Genomic DNA, 27704 nt, shown 5'->3' with positions numbered 1-27704 from the left:
CAACGTGTACTTGTGGTGTTTTCGTTGCCTTTATGATGGAATGGGACAAAGATGGTGAAATGTGATATTGAGATTTTCAATGACAAATGTCGATTATGCTTAGAGTATTTTGACTGCACAGTGTTCTTTAACTAACTGAAATAAAAATGTAACAGCAGATAAAATATTGATGATAAACAGAAGCCTTCTTAAACAGGGAGGGATCGCTTGGATTTTATGAAGTATCTAGAGGATTTTCTGTATATTACATCTCGGCTGATATACCATCACATCCAAAAAATGCCTTGATGTATTTTTTATATCTTTAAACTGCACTTTTATAACTGACAAGACTATGGGTTATTGAGTTCAAGACATCCATCCAAGTCTGTATTATATTTTGTGTAACGTTATATTTATATACGGTTCATTCCATAGACCTATCTCACAGCGTGATGTGTTCAAACCAAACAGTTGCGGGGACTAGAAGTTAGGCATGTAGCTCTCACTTCATGCTGATTTGTCTAACATATATCAGACATTGATAATAAATAAATTGCTCAAAAAACAATGTGTTTGTTTTACATCTCCCAGTAAATCATAAACAAATCGGACAACAATTATTATTTTTTGTTTTATTTATATAGCGCTTTTCACAATGTGCAATGTTCGGAAGCAGCTTTACAGGGGAAAATAGAAACCAAAAACACAAAAAAGGTCAAACACAGTACATGGTGTTTCATATAACAAGTTAAATTATTCTAGTAAATAACATCTAATGTTAGCAGTCTACCGGTGGTTTATTTAGCATATTTTGCATTAAGTGAATGCTTGGCTGAAAAGATGCGTCTTTAATCTAGATTTAAATTGTGTGAGTGTGTCTGATCCTCGAATAATGTCGGGAAGGTTATTCCAGAGTTTAGGTGCTACATATGAGAAAGCTCGACGCCCTTTGGTGGATTCAGTTATTCTAGGTGTTATCAAAAGTCCACCGTTTTGAGATCTTTGAGAGCGTGATGGCTTGTAGTGTGATAGAAGCTCCGTTATGTAGGTGGGGCTAAGCCGTTTAAGGTTTTATAAGTGATTAAGAGAACTTTAAAGTCAATACGATACTTAATGGGTAGCCAGTGAAGGGTTGATAACATTGGGGTTATGTGATCGTATTTTATGGACCTGGAAAGGAAAGCTTCATTCTGAACTAATTGCAGTTTGTTTATTGATGATGCAGGACAGCCACTAGACTACTGTTGCTTTTGGTAAATAAAATGAATACTTGTGAGAAAACAAGCTGAATGAATGTCAGCAGTGCAGCAGGAAAAAGTTTTACCCTACTTCCTGTCTCTGTCGCCATTTTGTGAAATTTTGAGTTTATGGAAGTGTTTTTAAGCTCTCCAAATGAAAATTTTTTTGGAAAATGAAATTTCTGCCATGCATTATTCACACAAGTTGTACAACAAGGTTCTGAGTTTTTGTCCTATGACGATTTGATGGTGAGTAATTCATGGCCGAATTTCCCTTTAAGCTTGCAGTACAAAATATGATGCAACTGAATTTAGTTTTCAGTAGATATATCTCATGTTTCTATATTTTATGTATGTTTCAGATGTAGTTCGACGTTGGTGTACGTTGGAAGGAGGGTTTCTCAGTTTCTATGACAACGAGAAGATTGCCACACCCATAGGCCGGGTTGACTTTAGTGAGGTAGTGAGCCTGGCCATCAACCATACTGAGAACATCACTGAAACGGGGTACACTGTTTTTTTGTACACTTTTTCCTTCCAATTTCTGTACTTAATTGATAGTTTGATCGATATTCTGAGAAATGTCTTTGTGGTTTTGTGTCCATACAATCAGTGTTGTTTGGTTAACAACATTCTTCAAAATGTCTTCTTCTGGGTTGGGCAGAAGAAATAAAGTCACACAGGTTTTAAATGACGTGAGGATGATTAAATGATGAAAGGATTCTCATTTTGGGGGATTTGGGGAATTTTCATTTATTAGGGGGTGGTAGCGTTTATCGTAAGTGCATGGCTAGAATAACTGGGTGAACATCATGCATGTCTCTCAGGTCACCTTCTGAGATGTGTTGAAATACAATACAATTTTATTTCCACAGCACATTTAAAAGAACAGCAGGTGACCAAAAACTTTTCTGAAATAGGTACGGTAAAAGAATAGTTTACATAAACAACACATTAACACCAGATGTTGTTGAGCATTTACATTTAGTCTTTTTGATGATTATGGCTATCCATTAAGAACAAACACATTAAATGACCAAATGTACTGTAAATACTCTCTCATAACTTTTTGTGACCACCTTTTGTGGTTTAGAGGTTATGAAAAGCGTTTTAGTTTCCATACACAAACAACTGCGAAGACATACACAAGTGGAACGAGAGGAAATGGACACACAAAAAACATGAGTGGAAACAGACACGCTAACCCCTAACCTGATTAGCCTGACCCTCTGGGAAATGTTCACGCTCTCAGTTTTCCTCCAATTCATTTGCTCTCACTGTAACAAATATATTCCCCATCCGAAAATGTGGGCCACAAGTCAGCGCTGTTAAAGCTATTAAGAGTGCAACCTTTCCCCTGGATTAATCTCTAGTGTTCGGCTGTTTATTGTACGAGTAAAAGACTAACAGAGATTAATTGCCATCCTTTCTGTTTCACAGCTGTAACCATGAGGGCACGTGTGTACGTTTGTGTGCTTTCGAGTGCTCGTGTGTGTTAATTGTGGTGTTTCCACACTTCCCCCAGGCCAGTGTTCACCTTTGAGTTGTACCTGCAGTCTCAGAAGGTGTTGGCTTTCGGAGCGGAGTCCTCGGACGTCCAAAGAGATTGGACATACGCCATCGCCAAGGTTATACATGCACAATAACACAATAAAAATCAAGATGTATCGCAACTTTAACATTGTGGGCGTTCACCATATGTGCACGCTTTCTGTGCTTAAATCTATGCCTCCGTCACAGTGTTTATGCCAGTGTACGTCAATTCCTGAAGGTCATTCGATCGTGTCTGTCCCTGTTGTGTCTGTGCGTGTCAGTTTTTCTTCTCTGAGTGGGTTTCTGCTATTACTTCTTCAAAAAGATCCATCACACTCGCCTCTCATCTTTCGCTCGTTCGTACACACACACACGCATTTCCATTTAAGTGAAGTGTGGAGGTGCCAGTGTCTCAGCAGATGTGTTTGCGTAGCGCTGAGAGCTCAGCTAGGGAATGTTCAAAGCCTGTTTGTATTTGTACTTCTAGCTGTATATGCCGGTTTAATGTAATGCAACTCCAGGGTTAGCTGTAGTTTCTGTTTGCCTGAGAACACTAGAAACTTCTTTGTGTGATCTGTGCAAGCCGCTGACTTTAAGTGTTCTTTCGCTCGCTCTTCTGCTTCTTCTAATATTCTCTTGGTCTCCTTCAGTGTTTTGTCCCCTCAAGGGCAGATGTTCTGCTGAGGCAGGACAGCGAGCTTATTGGCCGGTTGTACTATAAAGAGGGTCATGACCTTTATCATTGGCGAATGGGATGGTTCACTCTGGTGGGCTCGGAGCTCTATTTGTGCTCTGGAGATGAAGATGAAGAGGACGGAGTGCTTCAACTCAAACGCCTTCAGGAGCTTAGTAAGAAAAACACACACACAAACAAACAAAACATACATGCATGTACAGTGAAACAAAACAATACCTCTGAATGCATGTTTGTATGTATGATTTAACCCTGTGGTCCATAACTGCAACTATGTTCCTGGTTATTTATGAGTTCCTGACAGAAGAAGACAGAAGTGATGTCCCATTTGGGAACAAGTATAATATTTTCTGTGAATTGGTTGATCTGCCGTAGTTCACAAAATGGGTCTTAATATAAAAATAATTCAAATCAAACTGATCCAGTTTAATGTGGAGATTAAAAATGATTCATCCGACCAGCGTTATTATAGTTTGGTTTTCAGTGTTTGTTTAGGTTTATTTCTATTTTGAATATGTTGCTTTTATTTTATATTATTAGTTTTTGTGGTGTTATGTGCTTTTGTCATATTATTGTATATTATTGTTTATTTTTATCTGATATATACATTTAATTTCTTTTTTTTTTCAGTTTTACCTTTAGTAGTGCTGTCAATCGATTAAAATAATTAATCGGCTTAATCACACATTTTTCTGTGATTAATCACGATTTATCGCACATGACAATATTCAAATGTAAAAGGATATTTTAAAATATTAATATCACATTTAATCTTCAAATTGATGTAGAAACAACATATTTCTTTAATAGCGTCATTTTATGAATGAAAGCAAAAATTATGATAGTATTGGAACGGATGTCTCTATTAAATGGATTATTTTTACATTAATTGTAGCCATTCAACAGTATAATTGAGAGCATTCATGTATAAAATAAGACTGTAAAATGTTTTAGAAGATTTTATTTGACACTTTGAAGTCTGTGTTTAAGGAAATGCTAGACAACACAGGCTTTCTGACATAATCTTGTGTGGTTTTATCTATTCAACATACGAAAGAGAACTTAACACGGATGCGCTGTCTGATAGAGATTCACTGACTTAGCCTTTAGCCCGTTACTGTACACACCAGACTGGACCTCGTATGGCCGGCTAGTGGGGCCCTAGGCGAGACTATGAAAATGGGCCCCACTGGTATTAAAGTAAAAAAACACACAAGTGTAGAAATGTTTATTAAGTGCAACATATTCAATACAATTTACATTTACACTTTTTTGCATTTAGCAGATGCTTTTATTCAAAGCAACTTACAGATGAGGAAAACAATTGAAGCAATTGGGACAACAAAAGGACAACAAAAAGGGCAATCAAAAACTGGTCTCATATAGTCTACCACTGTATACATAGCTAAATTAGACGTTTTTAAGTAAAAAAAGGTGTTGACGGATGTCGATGTTGTTATAGTGCAACAACTGTAAGTGATCAAGAAGGCAAAGAGATGATCAAATATAAATAAATATAATAAATCATAACAAAACTGAATACACAATTGAAATTAAACAAAACAATAGTACAGTACTTGCCTACTATAATATTTACTATAGCCTGGTTTAAAACCGTATAGATACCAGTATAGCTTTTAAGAACTTTACCACTCTTTACTATAGTAAATAAAATAGTGTAATAAAGTAGTTTTTAATGTGAGTTCAATTATAGAGGGTGATGGGCATCTCTCTCATTAGATTAACTGGTTTTTGCTGCGTTTTGAAGCTTCATTGAACGCGTCGAAGCAACTGTTTCAAATCGTGCTTAAGTGGTTTAAACGCCTGTACACGAATAAGAGCGTGATTACATAATGTAACGCTAGACAAAGGATGTCAAAACAAAAGGATGCTGCGTTATTAATTGAGTTGAATATTTTTCACGCGTTAATTTAAAAAAATGTATCGCATGCGTTAACGCATTAACATTGACAGCCCTTTTATATATTTTCATTTATATATACTATATACTAATCTAAGTGTCTAAACTTATATCATTTTATTGCCAAGGTAACGTCTCCTAACGTTTATTTTTTTCTAATTAAAAGAAAAATCTAATAATATTAATTCCAGTATTTTAATTATTTCAGTATTTTAATTAACAGAAATGTTTAATAATTTTTTTTAAACTAAATTATATATTTTTTTTAATTAATTTGAATAACCTTGACTTTTTTGATGCAAGTGTTTATTGCAATTGTGAGCTCTACAGTTTCCAGAAATCTCCTTTTGTGTTAAACAAGAACATAAACACAATCACGGTGGTTAGGAACAAAATGAGGTTGGATAAATAATGACAGCATTTTGGGGTGGGTTGAAGTATTGCATTATAGACCTTTACAATGCTCTGTTTGAAAAGACTGGTCATACCTTACTCTTCTCTAACACATATAACTCTTACAATGGATTACATCAGTGAAGTCTGCAATAAAGTGTCTCTGTAATAGTTAGAGACACCTTGAATCTCATGGTCATTTACTTTAAATCTCGTCAGAGATATTATCCATGATCCTCCACTTGTGTTTCCCTCATTGGCATTCCCAGTGCACTTATGTTTGATTTTGTTCAGACGTCTCTAAAGACTCGTCTGGTCGCATGTCTCGCCTGTCTCCGAGAGAGACGGCAGTCGCTGATGGCAATCGTGTTCGGGAGGGAGCTAGTTGACATAAGCTTGGCAACCATTGACCAGATTTGCAACATTTTCAATCAATTGCACTAGAACGAGGCGGGAAAAATCAATGAATCTCTTATTTTTTTCCTAATCCGTTCAAGGCCAAAAAAGGGATCAAATCCAGAAAGCCAACGTACTGAGGGCAAGATTAGGAGGGTGATGCCTCAACAGTTTGCGGAGCCTTGAAATGTAGCGTGGCGTGCTAACGAAGCGTCTCCAGTGGTTTAAGATCTCTATAGCGACAGAACATATGGGCCTCAAAGGGCTAGAACTCTGTGAAATTAGATTAGGACACAGACACTGGCAGACCAGCAGTTCACAGCTTGGCCTTTTCTCACCCGTTTTTTTTCGCTGTTTCTACAAACACTGAAGCAATGTCAAATTCCTCCCTTTAGCAGTCGGAAAGCGCTGTATAGAAATGACAACTCGCAGTCATGCATTATATTTTGCGTACAGGGAGGTTTTTAGAAGTGATACACACAGTCTGTTGCAAGCAAAGGCGCTGTTGCGTTTGTGTACGGCGGTGCTGTCCGTGGTCCTGAAGCCAGGTGAACTAATCCTATTTTGATCTTGTGAAAATCATCTTTTAAAACTGAAGAAGTCAGTTTTTTACATGAAGGTGAAAAGGTACCTAATTTTTGTCCATTAGAAACTTCAAGCACAATAACTTTACTGAAATCCTAACCTGAGTTTTCATCATTCCCAAATGGCAAGAGTCTAAACCCCTCCTTAATTGGAGGGTTTACTTGCTTACCATTCTTAATTTGAAGTCCTTAAATAGAGTCTCTTTTGTTGGAACAATTCCTCTGTACAGTTAAACCGTTTACCTCTAAAGTGAGGATTTTTGACCTTGGTGTTATTGGAATCCCAATGCAAAAGCCATTCACCACCACAGTGCTTTTAAGTTCAGTTTTTTAATTCCTCCGTAAAACAGTAAGTGTTTAAGAAAGGTTAAAAGGATGAAGAGATAAGAGTTTGTTTTATCAAACTGTGAATGTTTGGCTGTTTTCAGTAATGGCTTTTAATAAAGCTTGTGTACCCAAAAGGCTATTTCTTTTTTTAAGATCACTTTCAATAACATTGCTGAACAAAATTGGCCAGCCTTGAAAATAGCTAAAGTGCAGCAATTAAAGTCCTTTTTTAGCACTTGAATCCCGCCATTTCATTTGATTTCTAGTGGACTATGACAATTCTGGAATAACTGAGCAATTTTGTTACTTTTCATGTTTTTTGTTTTTTTTCTCTTAAATTGATGAATTTCAGAATTTATTAACACATGATTACGCTTATCAACACATGCCATGTATAATTACATACAACAAGGATGAAACAGAATATGATTTATTGACCAATCATGAATTTGGAACATCTGGCAAGAAGAGCAAGCAAAACATTTGTATTAGGTTTTAGAGTAGTATAAGAGTCTGTCACTATCAACATTGTGAGTAGAGTACAGTTGTGTTTTTCAGTGTTTATGTGTGTGATGGTGAGGCAACATTATCTTGCTGTAGAAACTAATGACCAGCAACATTCTACTTTCTGCTCCACTTACTCCAGCTGGAAAGTTTATAAAACACTGCAGTTCTCATCATTTGTTTCAGTTCATCTCTTTCTTGTCTCCCCTCATTCTTAGTATCTTTCATTTTAGTGTGTCTAAGAGTCCTTTCATCTTTATGTTGAGATAATAGTCATACGGGTACTTCAGTCAAGGGTTTTCCTATTTATTTTACAGCTGTTTCCACTCATATGGAAGGTGACGAGAAAATCCAGGTCTTACTCATGGTTGAGAGTGGAAGGTACGGTACACTTTAATATATAATTATTTAATATAATGCATCATAACAGGCTTTACTGCTGACATGGGCAGGTCTGTAAATTATATATATTCAATATATATCATATACACAGCTGTGCTTATCTTTAGAAAAGCTGTGAATGACAAACAATAACAAATAAATCAATCAATAAATAAATAATACAATTTGTATTAATTATTATATTAATAAAATCATTTTTATACAGAACTGTCTACCTTCATGGCATAACCAAGCAGGACTTTGCACTGTGGCACTCTGCCATCCAGTTAGCAGCTGGGACGGACGGTACGGCTCTCGGTAACCAGCAAATGAATAAAAATGATGTTCCTATCATTGTGGATAGCTGCATAGCTTTCGTCACCCAATACGGTAATTCGATTATATTTAATGGTTTATTAGCTTTAATTATTTATCTTTAATTTGACATAAAACCTTGAAGATTATTTTGTGTGGCTTTGAAAGTGACTTTTAATAAAATTAGGTTTTCAAAGATAAACCTTTCAAACCTCAAAGAAGACTAAATCCTCATTATGCAGAATATTGAGTTTTGTATTTAATAAAATGTTTCTTTCACTTTTAAAAGTCTTCGGGAAATAAAATGTTTGTTGTTGTTTTACCCTTGACCTGTCCCTGTAGGTTTGTGTTGTGAGGGAATCTACCAGAAAAATGGTGACCCGGGGCGTGTGTCCCAGCTCCTGGAGGTGTTTACAAAGGACGCCCGGGTTGTTAAGCTACGGGTGCAGGACCACCGGCTAGAAGATGTAACAGATACACTCAAGAGCTTCCTGTCTCACAGTGAAGATGCGCTGTTGGCTAAGGAGCTCTACCCTTTTTGGATATCTGCTCTGGGTTTGTGCTGCCAACCACAATTTGATATTATGTTCAATTTGAATTTGTGAGTTATGTCTGATATGTAAGCAGGTCTGTGTTTTAATTTTGCTGAATTTTCGTATTAAGATGAAGAGGATGAGATGGCCAGAGTACAAAAATATAAGTTCTACATTCAAAGTTTACCCAAGGTCAACAGGTCAACACTTGGTGCCCTACTGCAACATTTGTACAGGTAGTTTGTCGCATTCATAACACAGTAACATTGCAACGTGTGTTTTCTGTAGCTTTCCTGTAGCTCGGTGGTAAGAGCGTTGCTCTAACTACGCCAAGGTCGAGGGTTCGATCCCAGGGGATTGCAAATACTTAGCAACAAATGTATAATGCTATGCAAGTCGCTTTGGATAAAAGCATCTGCCAAATGCATAAATGTACGTTATGTGCAGCCTGGTTTAAAAGCTCACAGTAAACATGGGCACCTCAAACCCTGACTGGGTATGTCAGACTGTTTGAAATATTTATGTATTGACTTGTTTGAAGAAGGCTTAATTGGCCCTTTTGGCAAATTTGGAGTGTAGCCTAAAGTTTCTCCCATGATGTACAATAATGGTTGTGTTGTCTCCAGGTCTGTGCAGTTTGCTTGTTTTGTTTTTGCAGATTTTTGTTCTTTGTTGTTATTTGTGCTTGTTTATAATTAACATGTACACACATTTTAACACCCTTGCTTCCTTTGCTTTCTGAAAAAAAGCAACTTTAAATTTGTGTTCATGAGGATTCAGCAGTAGTAATTTACCACGTTATATAGATAGAGGCTTTATGTGTAATTCAGTGGAGTAGTTGTGTTTACTTAAAATTATTTTACAAATACATATTTGTAATCACACTGGGGTTATATAATCATATTTTAGACACGTTTAATTTTTGATTTTCTATACTACTTTGTATTCACCATGGAGTGATATCCCTGTTGCCCACACTGTATTAAGCATTTATTAATAATAGATTTGGGTTTAAAAGTCCGTCTCTCTAGTGGCAATGCTTCTTTGTGTCTAATTTAGCATTTTTCTAGTTATCCAGCATTTTTTATTCATTATATTATTAGCAGAACAATTTGAATGAACTTTTATTAAACAATTCCACATTTCACAGTTTATTAGTATTGCTTACGTCACGCTTCTGATTAAATGACAGCACACGCTCGATCTGGCATGCACTCTAAACGTTTTTGCAAAACCAGACGATCCATGTTAACCCAGTATGATTCGAGAATGTTCAGAGGGCGTCTTACGTGCTTCAGTAAAGCAAATGAGATAACATGGTCAATATTGGAGATTCGCTTTTGCATTAGTGATCAAGAAAGTGTCTCAAAAATATCTTTCCAAGTTTAAATGGAAAACAATAGTGTGGTCCTAGACATTCGGACATTGAAGATTTGTGTATGTATTTGTACAGGGTCCAGAGGTGCTCGCACATGAACCAGATGAGTACGCTAAAGCTGGCGTGCGTTTTCTCCCCGTGTCTGTTTCAAACAGAGGGACGCACTCCTCAGGAGACTCGCGTGGTGGAGGACCTCATCAACAATTACACCCAGCTCTTCTCTGTGAGTTAGATTTGTGTCCTCGCTTAAGATTCTAAACTGTCTCAGTTACTGCCCAAGTTCCCTGATAAAATCATATTCAGCATATCAGAGGCAAAACGAGTTTTTACAATGATCACGCACACGCCGACAGGATTCAGGATTGACCGCTGCATATAAATACTGGAGTTATTTCCCTAAATTATCATTCGGTGCATCTGTGTAGAGAAGAGAGTCATGTCGGAACCACTGATGTTTGGCATAACGGTAACCATAGCAACCCGTTTGGTTTCTCACTGCTGTGCACAAGAAACATGGGTGCTGACGGCTAATTTTGTTTATTCTGAAGGAATATTAGCGACCTGAGACAGCATTGCATTTTATTTATGTTTTTAAACAGCACACTCCCTCAAGACCGTAATGCATGTGTTGAGCAACAAAGCGGTGTTTACATGGTCAGTGTTTACCCGTAACACTTTACAAAAAGGTTTTATTTGTTGACGTTAATTGTTCATCAGAACAACGAAATGTACACAGATTTGGAAAAACTTGAGTAAAACAATTTTTTGGGTGGACTTTTCCTAACATTAACAAAGATTAGTAAACACTGTAAATACATTGTTTGTTCCCATTCAGTCGGTCCACTCGGTTCAACACATAACTATGGAATATTGCGGTCTTGCGCCATCTACTGAAGACACCTATATTCACGCCTTAAAAAGGGAAATGACGAGTAACGACGTGGATGCCCACAGCATATAAATGCAGTCGCATGTGTCATTGCCTTTGTTCTTCAGCTATTTACAGTGCTGCTAGGACACCATCATGCTACTCTGTTTTCACAAGTCGTAGCCCATGTGGTAATTTGGTTGAAACTGTAATAAAAATGGGTGTGTTTTTTAGCTTCAGTTTAACAGCTAAGTAAACTACTTTTGAGAGAAAATATCTATCAGAAAGGGATACTCACGACCACTGCCAGGTGTGTCTGGGGATAGTCCATGCAAGGCTTGCTGTCCCAGGGCATGTGCACATTGCCAGCGGCTCCGCCATTCCAAGATCGAGCAGCATGTAGAATTGTAGAGATGGTCCGCTCCTCTCCTGTCTGACCAATCCAGAGGCAGCCTTGACCGTCCTTGGGACCTGGGGTGATCATGCGGACAAACAGTGGTTGGAACCCGCTTGCCGCTATACCCGGACTGTCTTGCGGAGCTCATGTCTGGATTAGAGTGTGTTCCTCGGCCCACCGACCTCCCTGGGTACTCTTCGGCGAAGGCCTAAGCGCCTCAGCGAAAAGCGGAACCCCCGCTGAAGCAACGCAAGGGGAGACGTATCCCTGACCAGCAGGAGATAGAGGATTATCGATCTCAAGGCAGTCGTGTTCCTCTCGGTGCAAAAGGGACCTTGTCAAAGACCAGATGCCTTAGCATACAATGCCTCATGTCTTGCCTAATCAGCAGAAACAAAACATTTTAGAAATGTTTTCAAAATGCATGGAGGCAGCGCTGGCACCGTTCCGGTGTCAGGTCATGAAAGTGTTCACTTATTTGGACGACCTGCTCCTGGCATCAACGGTGCAATGCATACGAGAATATGCTGCTGCTGGCATTGGCGAAACCTGTAGGTGATCTGCACCCACTGTGAATGCATTCCTCATGTATGCAGTTTGCTCTGGATGGGTTGAAGGTGATGCTGTACCCAAACGCAGCGTATACACCTAAAGTCTTGTCGGGGACATATAACACACTCCCTATTGAGCTGCTCACTCTGTCAACCTTTTCGGCTGATTCCAGGGAGGACGAGAATCATCAGGTTTTGTGTAAGGTAAGGGCTCTGCGCAGGTATGTGGAGCCACATGTTCCTCGGATCAGCTATTCGTATGCTTTGCTAATCCATTTCGGGGGAACTATCCAAACAGCGCCTTTCACAGTGGATCAGGGAGGCGATATCTATTGGATACAAGAGCAGGGGTTTGGACTTGCCTATGGGGGTGCGTGCACACTCAACAAAGAGCATGGCGACATAATTGGCACTGTTTAGAGGACATTTGTGAGGCAGCTAGTTGGGCGTCACTGCACACGATTGTTCGGTTTACCGACCAGATGTCACAGCGGCGACAGTGGCTCGGTCCGTGCTCACCGCAGGATTTTCAGGCCAGTAGCTGTAACTTCCGTGAGATGCATGGGTTACGTGACGGTACTGGTACCTTACAGTTAGTTTGGCGACTTGGCGGGGTTTGAATACAATTCCCATAGTCATGTGTTGTTCTGAGTGGGCCGACTGAATGGGAACGTTGAGTTATGCATACAACTACTGTTCCCAGAATGAGGGAAACGAGGTACAACATCTTGGCCCCGCGCAGTCTTATGCTCAGCGAAGAGATGGACTGAACAAAGGGAATGACACATGCGACTGCATTTACATGCTGTGGGCAGGCAATCCCGCCCAGGTCGTCATGCGTCATTTGCCTTTTTAAGGCGTGAATATAGGTGTCTTCAGTTGATGGCGCAAAAGTGTGATATCACATAGTCGTTTGCTTTACTTCGTTTCCCTCCTTCTGGGAACAGATGTTATATTCATAACTCAACGTTCATGTTAGCTAATAGGTTAACCAATGTAAACAAATGCAACCTTACTGTAAAGTGTTACCAATTATAACATAATCTATATTCTTCTTTAGAATTCTTTGTAATGTGTAGTACAATATGATATTGATTTTATATTTCCACTCCTTTTAAATATGGCTCATTAAAATGCATAACTGATCTAAGCTTTTTTATTGTAATTCAAAAACATATTCAGGTACACAATGGTGGAAGTTAGTTTTTTTGGTTGGTGGTCTTATTTTTCTGATGGTTGATTGCATAAATTAATGATACGTTTTTTGTATTTCATAAAATGCCACAAAATCTGTGGACCACATTGGGGCCCTCAGTTTAAGAACCACTGCATTCAAAAATATCCCTCTAATGCCACAAAATGTGCAGCTCTGCTGAAAGTCTGTGAAGGACCGTATTCGTGTTGAACTCCTGAGTGCGACTTGAGTTTCTGTAATGGGATTTACAGTGCTGGGCTGTGTTATTCCCCATCGGCTCTCTCATGCATTCATAGAGCCCCAAGCTTCACACATACACACATTTGTACCTGGAGAGAACAAGAGAGGGAGCGTGTGTGAAACATGAGGTTTAGCGTGACAAATAGCCAGAGCTTGAGATGGAAATCATCCTCTGAAGTAATGTGCCAGCGTGCAGGTGTAAATTAAAAGTTTGCTATTCAGACTCATTTGTTTTTTACCGATATTCAAACAGATTGCGCAGTTGTTTTGTCACACTGCTCAAGCAAGGCAGCAAAGTTTGCACACGTGTCCTTTTTTGTCCTTTCCAAAACGTGAGGTTTTGAGCTACAAGCTCCTCATTGATAAAGCAGATATAGATTATAACATCATGTCTCCATGTTTCTTTGAGAGTTGCATGCCATTGTGCCTTTTTAACTGCACCCCCCCCCCCCTACATTGGCCAAAGTCACCCACCCAGTGTTTTTCTGACATGTCAATTCGAACGGGTCCTTTAATAGGGTGCTTGTTGAAGAGTTTTGATGCCCTGACTTTGCTGATGGGGACATGAGCTGGTATGTTTACCGTTCACACAGGCCTTTTAATCTCTGTTTATCTGTGCGGGTCTATTAAAACAGGTCAACGAAGAGCAGGTTAGGCAAATGGAGAAAGAAAACAGCTTTATCACCAGATGGAAGGACACCACGGTAAGTCGCCCCGTTTTAACCTTTCCGTTAAATAGGTGTGTGTGCATTTGCCAAACAAGGCAATTGGGAGGCGCTTTTATAGCTTGCGGTGTTGCTGCTTATATAACTGTGCGTGTTTACTACCATAACCTGCTTGTTCTTGCATATAACTCCGTAAGATTTCACAAGTCCTGCATTTTTACGGGTCACCAAATCACTTTGACCTGTCTTGCTATTGTTTAGAGCAAATTAGAGCAAACAGCAATCTTTCTGCCACCTAACCTTAGTGTCAGACGCTTTTTTCCTCACTGGCACCACAAGGAACAATTTGTCCAGATAAGCTGAAAAACAAATTAATCTTCCTTTGTGTGGAAAGCCGGTGTCCAAGTTTTCAAACTTTAAGCGTGCGTGTTTAAATTGGAGCAAGGTTTCGGAAGTGACCCGTGAAAAATACTTAAAATCTTTGCTCCGGGCTTAATTGCACACTGACACATGCAGTACCATTCAAAAACCAGACAGACCTACTTGATTATTTCTCTTTTCTACAAAATAATGGGTTACAAATTCTATTAAACTGATAGCTTTGTTATTAAATAACAAATGAAACTATGGGAAGTATGCATGTTAAACAAATCTTATATTTTGTCTGGAGCATTATCTCAAGCAACGTCCTGAGGTAAAAGGGATACCCCTCCCAAAAATGAAAATTCCAATCTTGTATAAATTAGTTTGTTCTGATAAACACAAGGGAAGATGTTCGTAAAAATGTTAGCAACTGACATTTCAGGAACATTATTGACCAACATAGGAAAACATTTGTTTAATTGGTTTGTTCTGTTGAACACAAGATGAGAACTTTAGAAAAAAAGCAAACAGTTCAAGGTCACCTTTGACTACTATTGCTATGGTGGTCAGTGATGTCCCAGAAATGTCAGTTGCCAACATTTTTCCAAATGTTTTCCTTTGTTGAATTAATTTTGTATGTTTTGTGAAGTATCCCTTTAGCCCTCAGATTTTTCTTTTCAGTTTCCATGCTTTTGCTCACTCTCATTCATTTTAAGGAAAAAGTCTTACATTTGGGGCTTGATACATTTGTTTATCCTTGTTAAAAATATAACCAGTGTCTCTCAAAGCAAAACGAACTTTTATTATGGATTGGGTGCTTTACACATTAGAGAATGGCGTAGGTGTCTCTTTCACTCAACTACATTTTGCTTTAGCAGTTTTAATCGTATGAAGGAGGTGAGCTTTAAGCTGTGGTTTACATTCGCAAAGAGGTTTGCCAGCTCTTGTAGTGTAATTCTGCTAAATGATGTGTGGAACTCCAGCTGTGTGTCATTTAGTCAGACACACACATTCACCGGCCTGATCTGAATGGGCTGCTGATTACTTTTGTGTTAAGTCCACAAAGGCTGCTGTACAGTTGGGTGCTTAGATACTTGCTTTAGTTTTTTCTTTGTTTGACCTTGACTTTAATAATGTCTATTTATATTTACCAGTTGCTTGTGTATCTCTGTGTATCTGCCTTTGCAGTTTTCCCCCGCTGGTGACCTGATATTTGAGGTCTACTTGGAAAAAAAGGAGCCAGAAAAGTGTTGTTTAATCAAGGTTTGTTTTCTTCATCTCTCTGCAGTGTGTGCGTGCACGTGTGTCTGGCTGCGTGTGAACCTGGAGGGGATTTCTGCCCCAGACTAAATCAAACTGCAGTTAATCAAAGCAACGTTTGATTTAATTGTGAGAGTAATTGTGTTTTATCAGTAGTCAAGGTAAACCTCAGTTAATAGACTTGTGGATGTGTGTTGTCATAAGAGAATCGCGTGGCTTTTCTCTTGACAGTTCACTTTTCTTTCAGAATAGTATGTCTTCACGTCTTCATGCATAGAGGAATTATTTTCATATAGTGTATATGTGTCAGCGATGTATGCAATGCATAGGCCAAATACAGCCATGGAAAAAAATTAAGAGATCATTCCAAATGCATTTATAGATGTATTGTAGTAATTTCAGTTCAGTGTCTGTTGAATTTCAGCTAAATCAAACCTCAGGAGTGACAAAGTCATCCAACAGACTGTGAAAGACTGACAGCATGAAAAGACACATGAAAACTGATGAAATATTTTATTCTTATGGTATTTTAATGAGTTGAAGTGCAAGATAATGTAATAAAAATCGTTGATCCATATTGGCGAATGTGAGAGACTGTACGTTTTGAATGCTTGTGTTTTCTAAATCGGAATTTTATTAACTTTTCGATGCAAACTAGTTATGTAGATATAGATACCTTAAAGGCTAACAGATTCATACTCGAAGCCACCAACACTTCATTTTTATTTCATTGGGACTTTAATTCTTTGCACCAGGTTTCTCCTAGCATGCGGTCCGATGAACTTGCTGTCAGCACTTTGGAGATGAAAGGTTTGAGGCTCAGAGCTCAAGACCTCTGGACCACCTTTGAGGTCATCGAGAATGGAGAGCTGGGTAGGGATCATGCTACAGTTAAATCGCAATCTATCAAAAATAATTAAAAGTAAAACTTTATGCACTAACTTAATTTGACATGAAACGTCTCTAGTGTGTGCTTTTAAGTGCATGGCAAGTTATTGGAGCATTTAATAATGTTCCTCTAAGGCTTACAAACACATTAAAATGCTTCAATAGATAAGTGAATGAATGCACATGATTAGTACCATCATTATTTCATGGTGGATATGAGAAACTATTAACAGATTGTGATGGGATCGGCGGGAGGGGGGAGACAGGTGGCGTAAGAGTGATTTTTGCCAATAGCGAGCATTGTTTTCTTTTATACAAATAACAACTTGATAATAGATCTATTTTGCACTTGAGCGTGTTGTCTAATCATAGTCAGATTGGCTGGCGATAATTACAAATTTGCACTACACATAATTACGCTTGTGTTCTTTAAAGCACACATTTTTTTTAGGGTTTGGCGGTGATGAGTTTTTTTTAGACAACGTGTTATTTTAAAGTGAATCTGTGTTGGAATATGTTTATATATTCCAGGACATTTCCTTTCTTATATAAACATTTTTGGTACAGAAGCCTCTTGAATCCGTGCACAAGTACACAAACACACACACAAATAATCAGTTAAATATTGGTGTGAATACGTTTTCATTTTTAATGTTTTATGTTTTACTAGCCCCAGTACCCCGGTGATAAATCTGGGGATCCACCTAAATGCATTTTATACATCGATGTTAATAAATAATAAATACAAGGATTTAAAAGACAAGCCTCATGTTTTCTATAGCTTTACTGCATAGCTTGAAGTAATCTTATTCATATAATACATTAGATGTTCCATGCCTTTCTGTTCAAGTGAAGTTCAAAACAAATCTTATTCTTGCATATTTTTCTGTCATGTCTATACTCAGAGCGGCCTTTACACTACAAAGAGAAGATTCTGGAGCAGGTGTTGGAGTGGAGCACTCTTGAGGATCCCAGCTCGGCCTTCCTGGTTATTAAGGAATATTCTGGATGCAAAATGACAGATTCCAATTCAGGTACTGGATGTGCAACCCAACGGATTGCTCCAAATCTAAGACGGCTACACAGATTAAAGGAACGTTGTTCTGTTATATATGCAGTGTTTGTTTAAAGACCGGTTCTCAGTTTTAAAATCTGTTTTTCATGTGAAACATCTGCTATGAGTTGTGAGGTGATAAAAATGTAAGTGTGACTCAACCTCCGAAATTTTTAATTTGCATGTGTGAATAAACCAAATTTAAAACAAAGTGCAGGCTATATGCAGGACAATAAAGCCCTGCATTCCTTTATTTGACAAAGATATAGCTCAATACTTTGTCTAAAATCCTCCCAAACAAATGGAAACCTATAAACGCATCATGCGTAATAAAAGAAACGGTGATCCGAGCAGATGAAGGCAGTGAATTTGTTACATAAGTGGTGATGCTTTAAATGAGACCAATCTTGTTAAAGGTCCAGTGTATGAAATTTAGCGGCATCTAGCAGTGAGGTTGCAAATTGCAACCAACGGCTCAATCCACCCCCCCCCCTTTCTAGGCACAATGACGGCTGACACAGGCAAAGAAGCGAAAACATGATCTTAGTTCTAAGGAGATAACATATTTAGCATTTTGTCTGTTTAGGGCTACTGTAGAAACAACATTGTGAATTCCATGTACAGTAACTGGACCTGCGGTGTATGTATCTAGAAATAGCTCATTCTAAGGCAGGGGTTGGCAGCCTGTGGCTCTCGAGCCACATGTGCCTCCCTGCAGTCTTTATAAGGCCCTCTTTATGCCTGGTATTAAGATGCGTTTTGGTCGATCGGATCACAAGTGGACGAACGAGGCACATACCAGTTTACACCTTATGTAATCTGTCTATTTTGTCCACTTTTTAGCACTTCTGTCCTGATTTCTTCAAGAAATATCTGAAAAAGCATACACATTTACCCTGCCATACACCCTGGCTGGGTAAAATGTATTTTCTTTTTCAGATATTTCATTTCGAATGGACGAAATAATGTACGTATGATGACAGAAAAAAACATACAGAGAGCAGCGGTTTGCTCTGCTTTGACAGATGTGAGACAGCGCCGAACACCGCAAGCATGTTAGAAATTAAATGTTGTGAAAACATTCTGGTTGGTACGTTTTCGTCTTTAAACCAAACATTTAGGTTTTTAGCCGGCATAGTTTTAATCCTGTCTGGGTAGCGCGCTTCTCTTAATGTTTATGCATGATGCCCGTATGCGGAGAGTAGGTGGTCTCTTGCGGCGTTTGATGAACAGCCACCAAAACAAAACACAAAAGTTCACAAAAAAGCTGAAGTCTAACTAAAGCAGCGCATGCAACATTCCCACTTATTGCCAGGGACAATAATGTATAAATTGCTAGCATCTAAATGCAATACAAATCGCACTATATTGCTACCTAGTGTTGCAGCTGGGTAACTACTTCCTTACATGTATAACCTGTGTTATAGTAATTTAAAGGTTACATATATTTTGCGGCTCCAGACAAATTTTTTTCAGTGGGACAGGGCCCAAAATGGCTCTTTTGGTCACAAAGGTTGCCGACCCCTGTTCTAAGGTAATAAAACGTAAGGTCTTTATACACCTCTGAAGACTTAATATAAATTATATTGCATTTCTTTCTTTGAATTTCTAGCTCTGCCAATGTCCTCTCGATGATTCATGGAAATGTGCAGAATAGAAAAGAAAAGCAAAGTTTTCAAAGAGAGCACACTTAAACTCTTTTTCGATTATTGAAGCCATCAGTAACTGCAGCCAAAAAATTATTTTTGTACCTGCGTAATGTCTTCTCTACATGCTTCACTAAACATATTAATATATATTAAGCAATGGCGTGATCCAAAGGTTCATTCATGTGCCGGCATGCATAAATGTGTTAATGTGTTCAAGTTCAGCTTTCAGTGACTTTTTCAATTCAACTTTAGAGGTTTTAAAAATGTATGATACCCTGCTACAGTTTGGAGCAGAGGGGGTATATGTGATGCTGCTGAATGTATAGCCGGTATGTTTTTCTCTCATAAATAGTTAATGTTATGACTCAATATATTTAATTGTGCCGTGTTTTTTTCTCTACATTTGTGTGTTTGTGACAGATAAGCTGAAAGATTTCATTAAAGGCGAGCAACTCAAGTTCAAAGACGGCTCCTCCAAATTGCTGTCAGGGAATAAATTCCAGGACCGATACCTGGTTCTTCAAGACAAAAAACTGCTGTTATACAAAGACATAAAAGTATGTCTCTCTCCCTCTCTCTCTCTCTCTCTCTCTCTCTCTTTCTATCTTAATTGTCTCTAATTGTAATTTTTTACACTCTGCAAAGTATATCTCCCCCTGGTAATACTGAAATATATCTTCATCCTCGCTGTTCCATCAGGATGAGCCTCCGTTCAATGTCACTGTTCGCCAGCGGCCCTGCAGCGGTCGGCGGCAGTTTTCCAATTTAGATTTTCCAGCGTGTTTGTTTTCTTTGCATGCATTTACAGATGAAATAGTAATTAAAAACACAGCGGATGTAAAATGACCTGCTCGGGGGAAATCGCCACAATAAGTATGGAGAGGAATAAGGAAACGCACAAATCCATAATGGCCATTTTCATTTTAAATTAAAGTAACGCGGGGGCTTCTCATACCCCCTGAAATGAGCGTGGCGATTTAAACAACTCTAGTCTGTTCATTTCTTTCTCTGTAATCTCTCTTCATACTCGCTTTATTCACTAGTGTGTACGCTGGCCTGCGCTTCCTCTAGGGCACAAACTTCATGAACTAGGACGCAGTCTTCTAAAGAGTGCAGGATGTGTTAATAATTGATATTTGAGCAAAGTGTGAGGATACATGTAGGTGTGTGTGTGTGAGAGAGAGGAGGAGAGACAAAGACACTGAATGAAGGCAGTTCTCGCTTTAATTAGTGTAATTTCTGTCTGCTGCCGAATATTCAACTAATTATCAAGTGTAGAAGGTGGGAATTGGCTGTGAAGCAGAAATTTTATTGATATTCGGATGCCTTTGTTTTTTTGTAAGTTACGATCCTCGATTAGATGGTTGATGTGTGCCTGTGCTGCTCGTGTTTTGCAGCACGTTACGTACGAAGCGCATCCCTTACAGGCAACAACGCAGCGTTGTCGGCACATGCTAGTTTACACAATGCCCTTGGGCCCCTAACAGCTGTAAACAGGAAATTGCTGTTTTTTTCCCCCTTTGATTCAACCGAATGAGCAGGGGAAATAAAGCAATCAGTGATGCTTTCTTTTCCGCTTCTTCTCTGCACGCGTGAACCGGGTTTTAGTACCTGCTGACGGTTTGGAAATGTCTTTTATAGTTGAATGACATTATTGCCTACAGTAAAATAAGATTGATATGCACTTGTGTGTACTGTGCTGGCGCAAACTTGAATTAAAGTCACATCATTGTGTGTTGATTTATAAAACACGTGCAATTGTTTCCTCAGAGTACCAAACCTGAAAGAGAGGCACATCTGAAATCTGTGAAATGTTACTTAGGGCTACGAAGGAAGTTGAAACCAACAAGCAGGTAAATGGTCTCGTGCATTTTTTGCTTCGCCACCACGGAGTAAAAATCTCTCGTTTAAAAAGACACTCCGTCAGGTTTCTCCAAACCCCCATTATTTTTTCAAGCAGGGCTATGAAACGTATTATTCAAAATTAGTGTAGCCACATTGAAAGACATATTAATAATCATAAATGTGTAATTATGATGGATTTATAATTAGTCCAGCATTATATCTTGCTCCATGTTAAAATGAGCTTAACTTTTATCTCCTGTGCCAAATATGCATAGCTTGCTTGGCTGAGTGCCAAATGCCCTTCCCTCGGAAACAAGACTATCACAGTCAATCTAAGAGCAGATTTATATCTCACAATTACAGAATTCATTAAATGTAATTTAGCAAATACAGTGTATGATGTTTTCTTCATCCCTACCGGGAAAATTGGTAATGGTGAACTTGTTTCATTTCAGTAATGTTGCATTTTAGTAAATTATGGTAAGCATTTTTTTTGCAAATGATGATTCATTGTTGTTATAATTGTACGTATAGAATTCGTATGTCCTTTCCCTTCCAATAAATCTTTGGTGGGAAAAGATCGTTTAGGCATCGCAAGAAAGGCTTCAATATGCCAAATATCTGTACTTTGTTTACAATCATTAACCATCATTGTTTGTCCACATGCATTAGGAAAACTACATTTTAAGGCATTATCACTAAAAGCAGTATGTAATTTAAGAGACTCTGTTCCTCATATATGAAATTAAATTGAATGGGTAGTTGAACATTCTGAATGATCATTTTGTCCTAATTTACGTACACATGTTGTATAACTTGCGTTAAACACGCAAAGGTGGAGTGTAGACTGGTCACTCTTCACTTCCATTGTATAGAAAAGGCTGCAATGACTGGAAGTCTACTTTGAGCAAACCATCTAAACTGTATGTGATCAAAATTCTTCTGTTTTCCATTTTACAAAAGAAATAACATGATAGGGTTGGAGGAACGTAAGATATTATCAATTATTCATTTCTGGGTGAACCTGTCCCTTACTTTTTATGGAGTTTAAGAGGATGTATTTGTATAAATTCCTACCTGAGCAAAAGGTCTTCCTTTCCATTATGCTTGTCAGCTCGCTGTGAAAGTTAAGATGAATTTAATGGTGTCTTGGCACTTTAGCGGTCCTTAGGGGTCAGACTGTGGCGCTGTCACAAAAAAAGTATTATGTTGATATGGGGAACCTGAATGAAGTGCTGTTCAACTAATGGAATAATATTTTTGGTGTTTTTCTGTCTAATTCTCAACAGTTGGGGATTTACTGTTTATACTGAAAAGCAGCAGTGGTAAGTGCAATTAACTCCCTTCCTAATTGCATAGTCAATCACACACTTCAGCACTACAGTCTTGTAAGAAAAGACCCAGCTAGAGCTGAAAATTAGAAATGGAGATGAATATGCACTCTTTTTAATATTTCAGGTGGAAACTTGCTAAGGTTTTGTTCAGCCTAGTACTTTAAGCCCATGACTGAATGTCACATAGCACACTTGAGTGCTTCGGTTTTATGAATATCTGCGTTTGTGTCTTTCCTGGAAAGGTATTTCTGCTGTAAGGGGAATGATTCTCAGCAAGACTGGGTCATCTCCATTATCAGAGTGAAGGTGAGTGTGAGGCTTTTTTTGAGTGTTGATAATGTGCAGAGCTAACATTGGTTCAAAAAGGGGGGCATTTAAAGGGTTTGCTCACCCAAAAATGAAAATTCTCTCATCATTTACTCACCCTCTTGTCATGTCAAACCTGTATGACTCGCTTTCTTTTGCAGAACATGGAAGAATATATATTGACGAATGGTGGTAACCGAACAACGGCTGTGTTGGTTTTGTATCCGTACATTAGAAGTGAATGGGTACTGCCTTTGTTCGGTTACCAACTTTCTTCAGAATATCTTCTTTTGTGTTCTGCATATAAGAGTGAATGATGAAAATAATTTTTTTTGGGGTGAAGTATCTCTTTAAATTATTTTTTGAAATGCTTTACAGTTTTGTCTCTTGATGCCGCTTCCTACTTTTTCAGACTAAAACTAACAATGCAAGGCATCGCTAATAAAAAGTTGCACAGTTTTAACATGTTCTGGAGTACCCTGCATAAATCCGACATCCATTATGTACCGTTGTATTTAACACCATCATACTTCAATATGATACCGTCTCTTTATTTGTAGTGTTCAATTTGCTTTCTCATATAAAGTTCTAACACGGCTAGCCCTAAAAATGTTTTCAAGGTCATGCACATCCACAGGTATAAATCACATTATCCGCCAGGTCTTTCAGCTGAAATAAGGTCAGTCGAACCTCTACAATAACACTGGTTTCAGCACCATCCTCTTTCGAGGCCTGACTCAGCTTATTCAGTATTAATAACAGAAACCAAAGGCAAGAGACGGCAGAAAAGAAGTAGATGATTTAGCCATTCTTTACAATCCCCTTACCCTCTCAGATTTTCCCTGCCCCTCTCTTTCGTCCTAATGCCTCATCCTTATCTACTTCTTACAGGTTCCCTATTTTCATTGTGGTGGTTTATTCATGCTTTTGTGCCTTTTAACTGATAGGAGGCTGAAAAACAAAGAACTGTAGTTTATAATTTTCCCTCTCTTCTGGGAGGAACGGGGTGGAAAAGGGTTTCTTTGTCTTGCGAGCAGTGGAGTAAAAGAAGGACAGAGGTGGGCGTGTCCCATAATTCATTACACATATTGTTGTGTATCATTATTACATGCTCTGAAAGTCGTTCTGAAGTCCGCACAGGTAGATTAATTGATACTGAGACTCTTCTAACCTCTTACCGCTTCCATTTCACCCGACATTCTGCTTGGCATGGTTTCCATAGAAACTGGAGAGGATTGCGGGGTAGGTAAAGGGACAGGCAGATTAGACCTTCTGTTGCAAAATGAGGATGGAGACGTGCGGAACAACTCAAAGGCCACAAAGTCACAGTGGAAAGTATGAGCTGTCTTAGTGAGCGCACCGCTCAAGAATGGGTTCAGAATGTTCTAGCACATTTGTTCAGGCATCATTAAGGTCAGCAAGTTAGTGTAAGAGAATCTATAGGAGTCTTTTGGTTGCCTGAGACTTAAAAATGAGGCATCTGTTTCTCGGGTTTAAAGCTGCGGTTTCCAGTGTTCTGAAAAAGACATTTGAAATGAGCAAAAATATGATACATGTGTGACCATGTCTGTGGACATAAATCCACCTGTAATGTAAAGAACATAATGTAAAAATATAACATTGATATCTTTGTTAGTAGGGTGATGTCAAACATTGAAATCAGTATTTAGAAAAGCAACTTATTCTGTAAGTTTAGTGCATAGTTCCAAATCTGTATAAACGTCTTTGTTCGGATGAACACAAAGAAAGATATCGTTTTTGGAAGAATGCTTGAAACCAAACCGTTCTTGGCCACCGTTGACGACTATAGAATGAAAAATGCTTTATAAATGTAATTGTTCTTTGAACACAAAAGAATATATTTTGAAGAATGTAGGAAAGCAAACAATTCTGGAGTACTTTTGACTACCATTAGTCATTTTTCCTTCTATGGTAGTCAATGGAGGCCAAGAACGGTTTGCTTTCAAGCATTCTTCTAAATATCTGAACAAAGAAAGTTATACAGATTTGGAACAACCTGAGAGTGAGTAAATGACGACTGACAATTTTGGGTGAACTGTCCCTTCAAGTATTTTTTATAAAATGAATGAAATAACACATCACCTACATAAATACACATGAACCTATTTATATGGCCATGACTACTTCGATGCTACTAATATCATAATTTGATTATGTGACTTCAGTCTGGATTTCACAAACAGGTTCACATTTAATCACAAAGGAGCACTGTATTGATATTCCTCAATTGAAAGTGTGATCAGTCTTTTCTTTCTTTCAGCAAATACACATTGATTCTTGTGCAGAGCCAACAGGAATCTAGATGCTTTAGGTGTCTCTGATGGAGCATTTAATTTACACGGAGCCAAAGCTAAAACCTAATCTTATCTACAACACTGTTCTTTTACGGTCTCGAGTGCTGATATTTCTTCTAGGAAACAACAAGTCTAAAGTTTCTAGTTATGCTCGGCTCGCCAAAATTTAATTGGCTTGTAATTTCTCTTTGTAAATAAAACATCAAAACGTATTTTTATAAATCATTACCCAGTATTGATTGGAAAAGTCATGAAGGAATCGTGAAATATGGTACAGTTTCTTTATAATTGAAGAGCATTTGTTTTTGCAGCATGGAGGCGACTTATGGCCTAAAGACCTGAAGCAGAGTGCATCATTACCTTACAACCTGAGCAGGGGAAGAACATCCACGTACAACACTGCTCAGACCAAACACAACAGAGAGGTCAGAATTAAACACGATTTACACTCGCATGAATGTTGAAAACAGATCTTTCATTAAGCATTGCTACATAAATTTCTCGAATGAACACTTCCAAAGGACAGCAGGTTTGGCCATTATCAACATTGATCTCGATCTTAGTTGACACTTAAACCATATCCCTGTCTGCTTGTCCACAAAACAGCTCCTGGAGTTAAGCATTAACATAATGCAGATGTAACACAACAACGTTTAACTCGATCATTCACTTTCTACCGTATCGTAGGTTAAAGGGAAGTCAGTCCTTAGTACAAGTATAGAAATTCCAACTACACAAAAGAAAATGATCACCAATATGAGCAACCTACCAGACTCGACACATCAATTGGATGGCACTGAGGATGCTCAGTTTGAGTCCAGGATGGAAATGGTAAGTGATGACACACTGAAATCTAAGCAAGGAGCGTCGCCTCAACAGGACCCCAGCGCTCTTACCCAGCTATCTCAGAGGAAAGCTGTGGCATCCAGCAGAGTAGCGCAGTTGCCTCAGAACATCATTAATGAACTAAGTACCGTCCTCAATAAAACAGGACGCTGTCCAAAAGAAAATGACTAAGAGTCACGACGTCAGAGTCTTGTCTGCGGCTCTCAGAGGATCAGGAGGACATGAGGATTTTGGAACTTAAATTGGACGTCAAACCATAAAATTGCTCTGTTGTTAAAAATGTTGTATTTGTACCTTATGCACTTTTAAAGTTGCTCATTGGTTACTCAAGGAGATGAATAGGTAAATGTTAAAAGATACATTGGTCGGGATAAATTTGATCATACAATGTAAAGATCGACTGGATCCTCTGAACGATTTTGGGGGAAATTTTGACATCAAGCCATATTTAAAATTCAGTATTAGTGCACTTTAGATATTGCTGTAGGTTTTGCATGGTAATCTCTCAAGGTTTTAGAAAACACTACCAGAAAACATTGATCTCCTTAGAATTGATTCCACCTTCTCCGTTTTATGAAAGCGTTTTTTTTTGGTGAGCCAAATGAATCATTCTGTGTCTTGTGTCCTTTTCTAGTTGGATACAAAAATAACCCACTATTCCAATCCGCCAACATTCTTAAATAATACATCCAAGTACGAGAGCGTACACACTGGATATTGTCGCCCAGTTCAATATTAAATATTTATAGTTTACATTTTATGGCTGGCATCTCATGTTATTTTTTAAATTGTAATCGTGCACTTGTGCCTGTCTTGAGAACTTCTAACATGCTAAGGACTGTAGCATAGGACTAAAAAGCTAAATGTCAGTTGTTAAACTGTTTAAATTGAATGTTTCTGTTGCTGTATATGTTTTTAATGTCATCAGGGCTGTAATGAACTTAGTTTTCTTTCTGTGTAAAACTGATCTTAACTCCTCAGTGTTTGTAGAAATATTCTGTAAAAATGTTTCATGTCTTGTCATAAAAATATGCTGCTGCTCTTCATCGTATTGTATTTCTGTTTGTTTTATTGTCTGTGTTTGATGTGATTTACTGCCTGTGATCAGTCACACACCTGTGACACACCAGTGTCATCTCCCTCATTAAAGTTTTTATGCCTGAATTCATTTAGTGAGTTTTTATAAATGACACCTGTCAGATGTTGACACCTTGAGCACCGCCACATGTTATGGTTTTGATTGAAACACGTCGCTTCTGTGCTCCTGTCACTCAGCGTATGTGGGTTTGTTCTCGCCTGTCTTTAACGCGCTTCCAGCTTTGCGTTACAGTTCCGCTCGTGCTGTTGCTTTTCTCTCATTTGAAGGTCACCATATGGCAGAGTGTGGGAAGTTAAGGGCCTCGAATAATTGAAAACATTATGCGTGACATTGACACACAAAGGAAGGTCTCCGTGTAATGGTGAAATCCAGGTTTGTATGAATGAATTTGCGAGGATTGCATCTGCTGTTACCCACTGTTTTTAGAAAAAGGTTTTTTAGTTTAGAATGTTTTGGCTTTGTTTATTTCAGGGTTATTATCAGTAACTAAAACGATTAAAACATTAGATTAGCTTTCAATGAACACAAATACAAGTCTAAAAAGTATTTGAAAAATGTAAACCAAATGACAAAACTTGACCAAAGTAAACTGAAATAAGTTTGAGGCACTAACATTATTCACTTGAAATTAATAAAACTGAAGCTAAAAC

The 27704-nt window shown here is 38.3% G+C and overlaps 1 protein-coding gene across 1 annotated transcript in view; it reads left to right on the top strand.

The window, feature by feature from the left end:
* The window catches only part of arap2 (ArfGAP with RhoGAP domain, ankyrin repeat and PH domain 2), a 67423-nt gene extending 40301 nt beyond the window's left edge, over positions 1-27122 (top strand). The window contains exons 16-33 of the mRNA XM_079469076.1: positions 1583-1727; positions 2746-2848; positions 3404-3602; positions 7890-7953; positions 8180-8343; positions 8611-8823; positions 8932-9037; positions 10255-10402; positions 14066-14134; positions 15647-15721; positions 16474-16591; positions 17512-17640; positions 19730-19866; positions 21080-21162; positions 22444-22479; positions 22731-22794; positions 25421-25534; positions 25797-27122. Coding sequence (XP_079325202.1) covers positions 1583-1727; positions 2746-2848; positions 3404-3602; positions 7890-7953; positions 8180-8343; positions 8611-8823; positions 8932-9037; positions 10255-10402; positions 14066-14134; positions 15647-15721; positions 16474-16591; positions 17512-17640; positions 19730-19866; positions 21080-21162; positions 22444-22479; positions 22731-22794; positions 25421-25534; positions 25797-26126 — 2297 coding nt within the window. The 3' untranslated portion in view covers positions 26127-27122. The remainder of the gene's footprint in view (positions 1-1582; positions 1728-2745; positions 2849-3403; positions 3603-7889; positions 7954-8179; positions 8344-8610; positions 8824-8931; positions 9038-10254; positions 10403-14065; positions 14135-15646; positions 15722-16473; positions 16592-17511; positions 17641-19729; positions 19867-21079; positions 21163-22443; positions 22480-22730; positions 22795-25420; positions 25535-25796) is intronic.
* The last annotated feature ends 582 nt before the right edge of the window (positions 27123-27704 follow it).

Source organism: Barbatula barbatula, assembly GCF_947034865.1.
Source record: "Barbatula barbatula genome assembly, chromosome: 1".
Classification (NCBI taxonomy): Eukaryota; Metazoa; Chordata; class Actinopteri; order Cypriniformes; family Nemacheilidae; genus Barbatula; species Barbatula barbatula.
The sequence above is the reverse complement of the archived record's forward strand: the minus strand, read 5'-3'. Positions and strand labels throughout refer to the sequence as shown.